The 12,363-nt window shown below is 45.7% G+C and overlaps 1 protein-coding gene across 1 annotated transcript in view; it reads right to left on the bottom strand.

Moving 5' to 3' along the window:
• Positions 1-12,363, bottom strand: part of DENND2A (DENN domain containing 2A) — a 116,135-nt gene that overhangs the window by 59,985 nt on the left and 43,787 nt on the right. The window contains 2 exon segments of the mRNA XM_037728272.1: positions 5,910-6,031; positions 8,333-8,460. Coding sequence (XP_037584200.1) covers positions 5,910-6,031; positions 8,333-8,460 — 250 coding nt within the window.

Genomic DNA, 12,363 nt, shown 5'->3' on the forward strand with positions numbered 1-12,363 from the left:
AGACAGAGTCTTGCTCTGTCGCCCAGGCTGGAGTGCAATGGCTTGATCTCAGCTCACTGCAACCTCCGCTTCCTGGATTCAAGTGATTCTCCTGCCTCAGCCTCCTGAGAAGCTGGGATTACAGGCACCCACCACCACACCCGGCTAATTTTTTGTATTTTTAGTAGAGATGGGGTTTTGCCATGATGACCAGACTAGTTTCAAACTCCTGACCTCAGGTGATCCGCCCACCTCGGCCTCCCAAGATCACAAATCCTTTTAAAAAATGTATACACACATGCACACAGACACATGGACACACACCACACACAATGTGTGTGAGAAAATCGGACAGAAAAGAAACCAAAGCGTCAGCGGTGGGTGTTGGGATTACGGCACATTTTAAAAAGATCTTTAAAACACACACATAAATACACGTACATAAGATGTCAATCTGGGCAAGGCATAGTGGCTCACACCTGTAATCCCAGCACTTTGGTAGGCCGAGGTGGGTGGATCACTTGAGGTCAGGAGTTCGAGACCAGACTGGCTAACATGGTGAAACCTGTCTCTACTAAAATTACAAAAAAGTTAGGTGGGTGTGGTGGCGGGCACCTGTAGTCCCAGCTACTTGGGAGGCTGAGGCCCAAGAATTGCTTGCACCTGAGAGGCGGAGGTTGCAGTAAGCGGAGATCGCGCCACTGCACTCCATCCAGCCTGGGGAACAAGAGTGAAACTCCGTCTCAAGAGAAAATGTGAATCAAAAAAAATGTAATACAGAAAAATTAGAAAATACAGTCACAAAGAAAAGTAAAATCCCCCAATTGTGGATGAGTTATATTTTCTTCATTACACTCTTCAGTAATTGAAATATTTATTCTGTATCATGTAACTAGAAAAACTTTTATAATTAGAATGTTTTCAGAAAAAAAGAAAGATTATTTTTATTTATTTATTTAATTTTGGAGACAGCCTCTCACTCTGGAGAGCTGTGGCACAAAAATAGCCCACTGTAGCCTTGAACTCTGGGGTTAGAGGGAATCTCCCATGTCAGCCTCCTGAGTAGCTAAGACTACAGGTGTGCAGCACCATGCCTGTCTAAGTTTTAAGTTTTTTTGTAGAGATGGGGTCTTACTATGTTGACCAGGCTGGTCTTGAATGCCTGGCCTCAAGGAATCCTCCAACCTTGGCGTCCCACAGTGCTAGGATTACAGGCATGGACCCCTGCACCCAGCCGTTATTTTTAAAAAGAACATATATTGAAAAATATAGGCTGGGTGCAGTGGCTCATATCTGTAATCCCAGCACTTTGGGAGGCTGAGGAGGGCAGATATCACTTGAGGTCAGGGGTTCGAGACCAGCCTGGCCAACAAGGTCAAACCCTGTCTCTATTAAAAATACAAAAAAATTAGCTGGCAGTGGCCTGTGCCTATAATCCCAGCTACTCAGAGGCTGAGGCACAGGAATCACTTAAACCTGGGAGGCGGAGGTTGCAGTGAGCTGAGATCATGCCACTGCACTTCAGCCTGGGCAACAGAGGGAGACTGCGTCTCAAAAGAAAAGAAATGGTGGGTGATGCGTAGGAAGAAAAGAAAACAGTCCCTTTCAGGAGCTTGCACTTTGTGTTCAGCAGCAGCAGTATCTGTATCCAGCTGCACACTTGGTCCTTTCTAAGGAGAGTCTATCCAACTAGCCCTTCCTTCTCAAATGGAAATTCAAGTGGCTGGAATAACTAGGCGAGGCCTAATGAAACGAACATCCTGAAGATGGCTTAGGATCTCCCCTCGGCTGGTAGGGGAGGTCACGTGGAGGGACTGCTCCTGCAAGTTCTAGGGTCCCAGATGCAGCCCAGATGTGGCAGATGCTCCATGAATATCTGATGAGCTAATGGAGGAAGTGATGAAGTCTGTGGCTGTCCCCCAGAATGGGGCACACAGCAGACACCCACATGTGGACGAGCAGAGTAATGAGCATGGACACGGTGTCCCGCTGAGGGACTGCAAGGATCACTGGAAATCAGACATGGGCTTTGGACAACTGGATCCTCTTTTTTCAGGACAGCTACAGATACAGATAGAGCCGGATGATAAGTTCTTGCTGACATTCTCACCTCCTGGGCTTAGCTGCTTTGGTGGCAGATGCTCTAGGTTTTTTCCAGCCCAGCAGGGACAGGAAGAAAAGGGTTGGTAAGCCTTTATTTCCTGGCATCAGGGAGGAGTGCTGGGAATGCAGAGCTGCCTTAGGCAAATGTTTTTGCTTTTGTTTTTTGAGACGGAGTTTTGCTGTTTCACCCAGGTTTGAGTGAGGTGGTGCGATCTTGGCTGACTGCAACCTCCACACCCCAAGTTCAAGTGATTCTCCTGCCTCAGCCTCCTGAATAGCTAGGACTATAGCTTCCTGCCACCATGCCCAGCTAATTTTTCTATTTTTAGTAGAGACCAGGTTTCACCATGTTGGCCAGGCTGATCTCGAACCCCTGACCTCAGGTGAAACACCTGCCTCAGCCTCCCAAATTGCTAGGATTACAGGCGTGAGCCACTGCGCTTGGCCTGGGCAGATGTTTTTCACTGTTCCTCAGGGGTGATGCAGTTCACTCCCTGCATGAAGTGGGGAGCCAGGTAGGACCTGAAGGGGACAGACCAGGTGTGACAGCTTGCTTTCTTCCTCTAAATCAGGCTTCTCTGCCATGGGAAATGAAGGATTTCCTAAATGTTGAAGACATCTCTATTCCAATGAAAACATGAACAGCACATTTCCAAGGCAAGCAGAAAGTATGTGCTAATTGTCAGTTGCCATGGATTATTCATGATGACACCCTTTTCCATGTGAGAAGAGAAATGGCAGTTAACTGTTAAGGTGCAGGCAAGTATTGGAGTGATTTATCTGGGTCTGTAAGATCCATCCTTTGGGACAGGTTGTTCCTTCACCTTTTCCAGAAGGCTGGTGGCAGGAAGCATCCTTTATGGCCATCAAGCACAGAAGACAGGCTCAGGTGGAGACAGCCCTCCCTGCCAGTGATGCTGACCCTGTGGGGCTGGAACAGGAAGATAACTGCTTTTCTTAGGCTGGAAACAGATCCTTGCAAGGAGATTTAACTTGACCTTTGCAGCCAGTACTTGGCCTTCCTTAATTTAAGTCCTTCTACCAAATATTATAAAACTACCAAAGAAATAGAATATGTACCTCTTTCTTTCTTTGTTTCTTTCTTTTTCCTCTCTCTCTCTCTCTCGATCTAGAATACATGCTAGGCCTTATGGGAAAACCAAAGAAATAGAATATATACCTCTTCCTTCCTTCCTTCCTTCCTTCCTTCCTTCCTTCCTTCCTTTCTTCCTTTCTTTCTTTCTTTCTCACTTTTTCTTTCTTTTTAGATCTAGAATATATACCTTTTGAAAACCAAAGAAATAGAATATATACCTCTTTCTCGCTCTCTCTCTCTCTCTTTCTTTCTTTCTTTTCCTTCCTTTCCCTTCCTCCCTCCCTCCTTTCCTTCCTTTTCTTTCTTTCTCTCTTCTTAGATCTAGAATACATTCCCTTTGGCCTTGAGGAATTTATAATCTAGGTGGGGAGATGTTTTTAAGATATATTAAGGCTGGGCACGGTGGCTCACGCCTGTAATCCCAGCACTTTGGGAGGCCGAGGTGAGTGGATCACTTGAGGTTAGGAGTTCAAGATCAGCTTGGCCAACATGATGAAACCCCCATATCTACCAAAAAATATAAAAATTAGCTGGGCATGGTGGCACATGCCTGTAATCCCAGCTACATAGGAGGCTAAGGTGAAGAATCACTCAAACCGGAAGGTGGAGGTTGCAGTGAGCCGAGATTGCACCGCTGCACTCCAGCCTGGTGACAGAGTGAGACTCCATCTCAAAAAACAAAACAAAACAAAACAAAACAAGAGAGAGATATTAGATAACAAACCACAACTCAACTCAACATAAGAGATGTCATAATGCAGTATACAATTTGGTGTGAAATGGTTTAACCCACTGAGTGTTAAGGATGATCAGAGAGGAAGAAGCCTCAGGGATTGGGAAGGCTGGAGAAGCTTCTTCAAGGACGCATGATTAAAGTGGGCCTCAGAGGAAGGGCAGAGGTAAAAATGACCTAGCACAGTTGTTGGCAAATTTTGGCCTGTGGGCCACATCTGGCCCACCACCTGTTTTTGTACAAGCCATGACTTAAGAATAACTTTTACATTTTTAAATGGTTGGAAAAATAAATAATATTTCATGACAAGTGACAGTTATACAAAATTCAAATTTCAGCATCCAGGTCGGGCACAGTGGCTCATGCCTGTAATCCTAACACTTTGGGAGGCTGAGGTAGGCGAATCACTTAAGGTCAGGAGTTCGAGACCAGCCTGGCCAACATAGCGAAACCCAGTCTCTAAAAAAAAAACAAAAATTAGCTGGGCTGGTGGCATGTGCCTGTAATCCCAGGTAATTAGAAGGCTAAGGTGGGAGAATTGATTGAGTCTAGGAGTTTGAGGCTGCAGTGAGCCATGATTACACCACTGCACTATAGCCTGGGTAACAGAGCGACAACGCCCAGTCTTAATTAAAACAACAACAAAAACCCACAAATGGTAAATTACTTTAAAACTACGGCTCTACATCATGCCTTTCAGTCTTGTATCTTAGAGTTTGCTCTATGTTAGGACATTCTTAACAGTCGTATGAGGCGTATGGACCATCTTTTATTTACCCAGCTTGAAGAGGTTTCTGAGCCAGAAGCTAAATGGTATTTTGGGAAGCTTTATCTAGAATCTACAAAGAACTAAAACAGATTTACAAGAAAAAAACAAACAAACCCATTCAAAAGTGGGTGAAGGACATGAACAGACACTTTTCAAAAGAAGACATATATGAGGCCAACAAACATGAAAAAATGCTCATTGTCACTCGTCATTAGAGAAATGCAAATCAAAACCACATTGAGATATCATCTCACGCCAGTTAGAATGGCGATCATTAAAAAATCTGGAGACAACAGATGCTAGAGAGGATGTGGAGAAATAGAAACGCTTTTATACTGTTGGTGGGAGTGTAAATTAGTTCAACCATTGTGGAAGACAGTGTGGCGATTCCTCAAGGACCTAGAAATAGAAATTCCATTTGACCCAGCAATCTCATTACGGGGTATATACCCAAAGGATTATAAATCATTCTATTATAAAGACACATGCACACGTATGTTCATTTCAGCACTATTTATAATAGCAAACACCTGGAACCAACCGAAATGCCCATCAATGATAGACTGCACAAGGAAAATATGGCACATATACACCATGGGATACTATGCAGCCATAAAAAAAGATGAGTTTGTATTCTTTGTAGGGACATGGATGAATCTGGAAATCATCATTCTCAGCAAACTGACACAAGAACAGAAACTCAAATACCGCATGTTCTCACTCATAGGCGGGTGTTGAACAATGAGAACACATGGACACAGGGAGGGGAATATCACACACTGGGGTCTGTTGTGGGGGACTAAGGGGGGACAGCAGGAGGGTAGGGAGTTGGGGAGGTATAACATGGGGAGATACGCCAGATACAGGGGATGGAGGCAGCAAACCACATTGCCATGTGTGTACCTATGCAACAATACTTCATGATCTGCACATGTACCCTAGAACCTAAAGTGCAATAAAAAAAATATATGTGTGTGTATATATACATATGTATATAAATATATATATACATATACATATATATAAAAAAAAAAGGAAGCTTTTTTGAGCATAGAGGCTCCAAGAGAACTAGAGGCAGGAAGACCAGTCAGCTAATGATACACAAATCCAGGAGCCTGGCAGGGTGGGCAGGGGTGGCCTAGAATTCCAGTGCCAGTCAGAACTCCAGTGTGCTCAAGGCCACTGTGCTGGGGCCCCCTCTCCTGCCACCACTCCCAGGTGACTCTTACCTTGGTGGTTGTGTCAGGGATGGAAGAGGTGGGAGAAGCAGGAAAGTTCAAGACACACTTCTTCCCCAGGCAGCGACCATGTAACTCGATGTCCTCATAAGGGTTCTCCTTCATTGGCGGATCTGTGTTCAAAGGCAATGCGTCAGGAACCTGGGACACTGAGGACATTTTCCTTTTTGGAACACTGAGGTCAGCATCTTGGTCCCTCCTGTGTCTGTCCTTGTAGTGAGAGCTGCTGTTTTGCCATCCATGCGCCTCACCTCTTGTAGCAGTCCCTGATTTCACTGGGTTACCTCTCCATCTCCTCATTTGTGGCCACAGGAGATCAGCTCCACTTTCAGTTTCAGTGCTTTAGCTAGTCTAAGTATCCCAATAGCTGCCTCAGTGATCAGTTCAGGGGAGGGCTCTCATTCTAAGCCTAAGAAGATATCACAGTGTGGCACTCCTGGGCTCCAAAAGTGAACAAGGGGCTTCGACTGGTCTAGGGAGGGTGAACCTCAGGATCTCTGCTGGGACTTGCAGGAGAAAAGCTCTTCTCTCCACCAGGAAGATTTGGATTCCAGGGAGCTGGTGGCAGCCATTGTGGGGCCCTGGGAAGCCTGCTGAGAATAAAGCTAACTTGAGAGGTGAGAAACAGAGGAAGGAGGCTGTGTGCGGTGGCTCACACCTGTAATTTCAGGACTTTGAGAGGCTGAAGCTCAGGGTGGATCATCTGAGCCCAGGAGTTTGAGACTAGCCTGGGCAATGTGGCAAAATCCCGTTTCCACTTAAAAAAAACCCACAAAAATTAGCTGGGTGTGGTGACGGGTGCCTGTAATCCCAGCTACTCAGGAGGCTGAGGCAGTAGATTCACATGAACCTGGGAGGTGGAGGAAGCAGTGATCTGAGATTGTGATTCCTGTCTAAAAAAAAAGAAATAGAAGAAAGAAAAGCTGCCAGTTCTGGTCATACAAGCTGACGGTTTGGTTTTCTGTTCCTTATAACTGAAAGCATCCTCTTAGGCAGTCACTGCTGAAAGAAGTCCAGATCTCTCTCTCCCATTTTAGATCTGGGAATCCCGCTGCTTTGGCAGGAGCCCATCTCCAGTGTCCTGGACACAGGTACAATTCCAATTGCTTAGCTAAATATCTGCCCTTCCTGAAGTCTTCTATTTCCTCCTCCAGTGTTTTCTAGTATTGACGATTACATGCACACATGTCTATATATATCCACCATACCTGTCCCTCACCTGCACACACACATGGGTTTCTCCCTCTTATCAGCTTGTGTCTTCCCCTACTGCCACCATAAGCATGTTAGAAATGCCATGCTTACAGGCATGTAGTACATTCTATGTCCTTGTACTTTAAGATATCAGTGCTGGATGTGCTCACAGGCATGTCCCAGCTCTCCATTGCTTTCACCTGTTTAGAAAAGTTTTAAGTTGTTAGCCAATCAGGTTTTAGTTCAGATTATGAGGTCTGGCTGTAGCCAATGGAGATCAGACACAGCAGTAAGGATGACCCCAAATGCATAGGGTATAAATTTGTCTGTTTTCCTTTGTTCATTGTACTCTACTGGCATGATGGCTACTGAGAGTTACCCTTCCTGCAGTTCAGGAAGTAAAAATTGCATTGCTGAAAGATCCTTTGTCTCAGTGCTTATTTTTCTATGCAGCACTGAGCATCTATTTCCAACAAGCAGAGAGCAGTTGGAGCTGACACTTCACTAAAACCATCAACCTCCCTAAAGATGACTGAACTCACTAAACTCTGAATCTGAGGCCCACTCTGAAATCTCAGAGGATGCGTTAGAGCCAAAGGTACTTTTTAAATACCAGTCATGCATTTAGTCTGCATTCTGATGCCCTGTTAGTGCCACACTCTGACAGTTTCTGAAGGAGGCTCTGGCGTGTAGCGTTTTCTTTCATTCAGTAATCTCTGCAGACAACTGAGCATCCATCATAAGCCAGGTAGTTGACATACCATTCTCTCCAGTCCTTAACCTTGCAAGGGAGCTAGCAGCATCCTCATTACACAGATGGGAGAACTGACATTCAGAGATGGGAAGTCACCAGCTCAATGTCCTGCGACCAATAAGCAGCAGAGCCAAGACGTGGTTCTGGATCTTCAGATTCCAGATCCCACGCTTCTTGCTATGCCACTATGCCACACTGGCTCCTTGGCCACGCATCACCAGCCAGGCTTCCCCCTCCAGCCCCAGGGTCTCTCACACATCCCGTGAGGTGAAGCTCACTCTCCTACTCTCCCCCAGCCTGCTCTCTCATCTGAGTACACAGGCATCTTTGAGAGAGAGTGTGTGTGTGTCTGTGTGTGTGTGTGTGTGTGTGTGTGTGTGTGCACGTGTGTTTCCAGCAGTCAGCCCCATTTCCCCTCTCCTTTCTCCCAGACTCAGACCCACACACAGATGGTGTGGCCTCTTACCTAGAATGTCTTCATAGACGTTCTCCTCTGATAAAGTGCGTGTCAGCCCCAGCTTAGTCTGCGCATACCAGTCCACCCTACTGCTCTCGGAGGAAGACTGCAGTAAGTCTTCAAACTCATAGGACTTTCTGGGTTGTGCAAGATGGGAGGAAAAAACAAAGAATTTGAATCAAATTAGGCTGGTTCAGAGAATATATTAATATATCCCCTTGCCCAAATTTTCTTTTTCTTAGAAAAATTGTTACTGAAATCACCTTCTTTTCTTTTTTGAGACAGAGTCTTACTCAGTCGCCCAGGCTGGACTGCAGTGGTGCGAACTTGGCTCACCACAACCTCCGCTTCTTGGGTTCAAGGAATTCTTGTGACTCTACTCCCGAATACCTGGGACTACAGGCATGCACCAGCATGCCTGGCAAGTTTTTGTATTTTTTTTTTTTTTTTTTTTTGGAGACGGAGTTTCGCTCTTGTTACCCAGGCTGGAGTGCAATGGCGCGATCTCGGCTCACCGCAACCTCCACCTCCCGGGTTCAGGCAATTCTCCTGCCTCAGCCTCCTGAGTCGCTGGGATTACAGGCATGCGCCACCATGCCCAGCTAATTTTTTGTATTTTTAGTAGAGATGGGGTTTCACCATGTTGACCAGGATGGTCTCGATCTCTTGACCTCGTGATCCACCCGCCTCGGCCTCCCACAGTGCTGGGATTACAGGCTTGAGCCACCGCGCCCGGCCTAAGTTTTTGTATTTTTAATAGAGACAAAGTTTCACCATGTTGGCCAAGCTGGTCTTGAACTCCTGACCTCAGGTGGTCCACCTGCCCTGGCCTCCCAAAGTGCTGGGATTACGGGCATGCACCACCATACTTGACTAATTTTAGTAATTTAGTAGAGATGGGGTTTCACCATGTTAGCTAGGCTGGTCTTGAACTCTTGAGCTCAAGCGATCCACCCACCTCGGCCACCCAAAGTGCTGGGATGACAGGTGTGAGCCACTGTGCCCGGACATTCTAGCATTATTTCTATAGTCAGGGACAACAATCCTCCCCTTCTGAGGTTCAGGTAGATGATTAGGCCCCCTGAAGAGGAGAAATATGATCACACTAATCCTCCAGCCATTAAGCTAATTCTGTTCTCTACAAATATTTTTTGAACTTGAAAGTTTTAGTACCTTCATTTACACATTAACTTTGAGAAAAAGGAAACTGTGAAAAGTTCATGAATGATAACCACATCCAAATAGGCTTCTCTCTAATTTAAACATTGTCAACATTCATTCCACATCCCGCCTGCATGTTTAATAAGTAAACATTGTGCTTAAAGTGGGCAACGCAAAGGGAGAAGATCCTGCCTTTGGGGAGCCCACAGCCTGGGAAGGGCTGTAACCTCCACTCAGCCTGAGTTTACTTTCCAGGCCCTCCACGATCGTTTGATATTTGGTACTTCTGAGTTTCAGAGATGTTAGAATGAGCTGGTTTTTCCAAAGAACTTTGCTGAGGGGCAGGTAACCTATGTAATAGCCAAATTTCAACAGCCAATGCCAAACACTGTGATTTTGAGTCGTGTTTTGAATGTTCTTCACGACTTCTCCAAATTTTTATAAATGAAAGGCTAGCTGAGAGTTCCTCCCATTTGGACAATGCACAAGGATCTCAAAACTGAACTTGTCATCCTATTGCCTCTCACTGAGGAGAACCAGCTCCTCGCCCAGTGCTGCTATCCAAAGGTTTAGGTCTTAAACCTGGAAATCAGACTCCCGACCTCCCTCCCTCTTACCACCTACTTCCAACCACTTCACCCAAGTTTTACCTCCAAAGCATCCCTTGAACCCACCCACTTCTCTCAGTCCCCACGGCAGCTACACCACAGGGTAACCACAAGACCTTGCTGTTCCTCCCTGTCGCCTCTCCCCACCTGCCCACTGGTGCCCACCCAGTCTCCAGGCTGCTGCCAGGATGGTCTCTTAAACATGAAAATCTTTTTTGTCTTTCCCTGGGACAGAGTTTTGCTCTTGTTGCCCAGGCTGGAGTGCAATGGCCCAATCTTGGCTCACTGCAACCTCTGTCTCCTGGGTTCAAGCGATTCTCCTGCCTCAGCCTCCCAAGTAGCTGGGATTACAAGCGCCTGCCACCATGCCTGGCTAATTTTTTGTATATTTACTAGAGACCGGGTTTCACCATGTAGGCCAGGCTGGTCTCGAACTCTTGACCTCAGGTGATCCATCCCCCTCCTCAACCTCCCAAAGTGATGGGATTATAGGTGTGAGCCTTAAACATGCAAATCTGATACTCTCTCTCCCCTTCCTAAAAACGTTCCTGTTTTCCATTGCCCTTAGGTAATAAGCCCAAATCCATACCTTGTGTACAGGTCCAGAAGACCTTTGGGTCTCACCCCAGACCCTTCCTGGCCCCTTGGGCCACACTCCTGCCTTGCAGTTCCTCTGACAGGATGCAGTCTTTCCTGCCACAGGGCTTTCACCTATTTGTTCCCTCAAACTGAACACCCACGGCCAGGCTCATGCCTGTAAGGCCCGCACTTTGGGAGGCTGAGGCAGGCGGATCACAAGGTCAGGAGTTCGAGACCAGCCTGGCCAACTCGGTGAAGCTCCATCTCTATTAAAGATACAAAAAATTAGATGGGTGTGGTGGTGCATGCCTGTAATCCCAGCTACTCAGGAGGTGGAGGCAGGAGGGTCGCTTGAACCCAGGAGGCAGAGGTTGCAGTGAGCCAAGATCTTGACATTGCACCACAGCCTGGGTGACAGGGCAAGACTCTGTCTCAAAAAAACACAAAAACCAAAACTGAATACTCACTCCCCACCCTCCCATTAGCCTGAGCATCACTTCCTCTTGATCCCGCCTGGCTTCCATGATATGCTACACACCCCTGTTGAAAGTTCCCATGGCACCAGGATTCCTCACAGCACTGACAGCCGTTATGATCACTTAACCAGTTGTGTCCTTCTAACTATTACTATTCTGCAAATTCCGTGAGAACAGAGTCTCCCTCTATCTTGCTCATTACTACATTCCTATGTCTAACACTCAATAGGGGCACAGTAAATATTTCTTGGTTGAATAAGTGAGTGAATATTTTGTTTTATTTTTTTGAGATGGAGTCTCCCTCTGCGCCCAGGCTGGAGTGCAGTGGTGCGATCTTGGCTCACTGCAACTTCTACTTTTCAGGTTCCTGCGATTCTCCTGCCTCAGCCTCCCAAGTAGCTGGGATTACAGGCATGTGCCACCATGCCCAGCTAATTTTTGTTTTAGTAGAGACGGGGTTCCCCCATGTTGGACAGGCTGGTCTCAAACTCCTGACCTCAAGCAATCTGCCTGCCTCAGCCTCCCAAAGTGCTGGGATTACAGGCGTGAGCCACCGAGCCTGGCCCAGTGAATGAATATTTTAAAAGCTGGTTTTAAGTGCCACATTTACTGTTTATAATTTATCCCTACTTCAGGATTTTAAAAAAGCAGCTGTATTCTTGAGTTAATTTTTAGTAAATTGTTTTGAATCCATTTCCCCAAGTATCATTTTTTTTTTGAAAAATTATTACTTATTTGGTAAAAAAGCTTCTGAATTTAATAAAGAAAAACTGTGACATACAGTAATTCAAAATCTTTTCACTAAGCCCAAAAACAGGATAGTTCTCAATCTTTTAATCAAGAACCTCTTTGAAAGAATACCCAAAATCTAATCCATTTATTTAGGTTTTTAATCAAGAAATATAAAGCTGCCAACCAGAGTTTCTGATTACCACGAGATGATCAGGTTAACAACCTTGAGGTCATAGCATATGAGCTTTTCAAAGCTTTGTTTAATCTATACATCCTAACTGAGGGGATTTGTTGGTGTCAGGCTGGTAATCACAGATGCATTTGCCAGATACCATATACAAACACAACAAAAAGATAAAGACTATATGGTCCCTCTATGTGTAAGGGGAATAATGTCTAATTCTCATTAGCATCATTGAATTAGAGTAGGTAAAAATCCATAATTACAATTGTGAGGGGCAGAGAGACTGATACAAAGCTCTAA

The sequence above is a fragment of the Cebus imitator genome, unplaced genomic scaffold (assembly GCF_001604975.1).
Source record: "Cebus imitator isolate Cc_AM_T3 unplaced genomic scaffold, Cebus_imitator-1.0 Scaffold260, whole genome shotgun sequence".
Taxonomy (NCBI): domain Eukaryota; kingdom Metazoa; phylum Chordata; class Mammalia; order Primates; family Cebidae; genus Cebus; species Cebus imitator.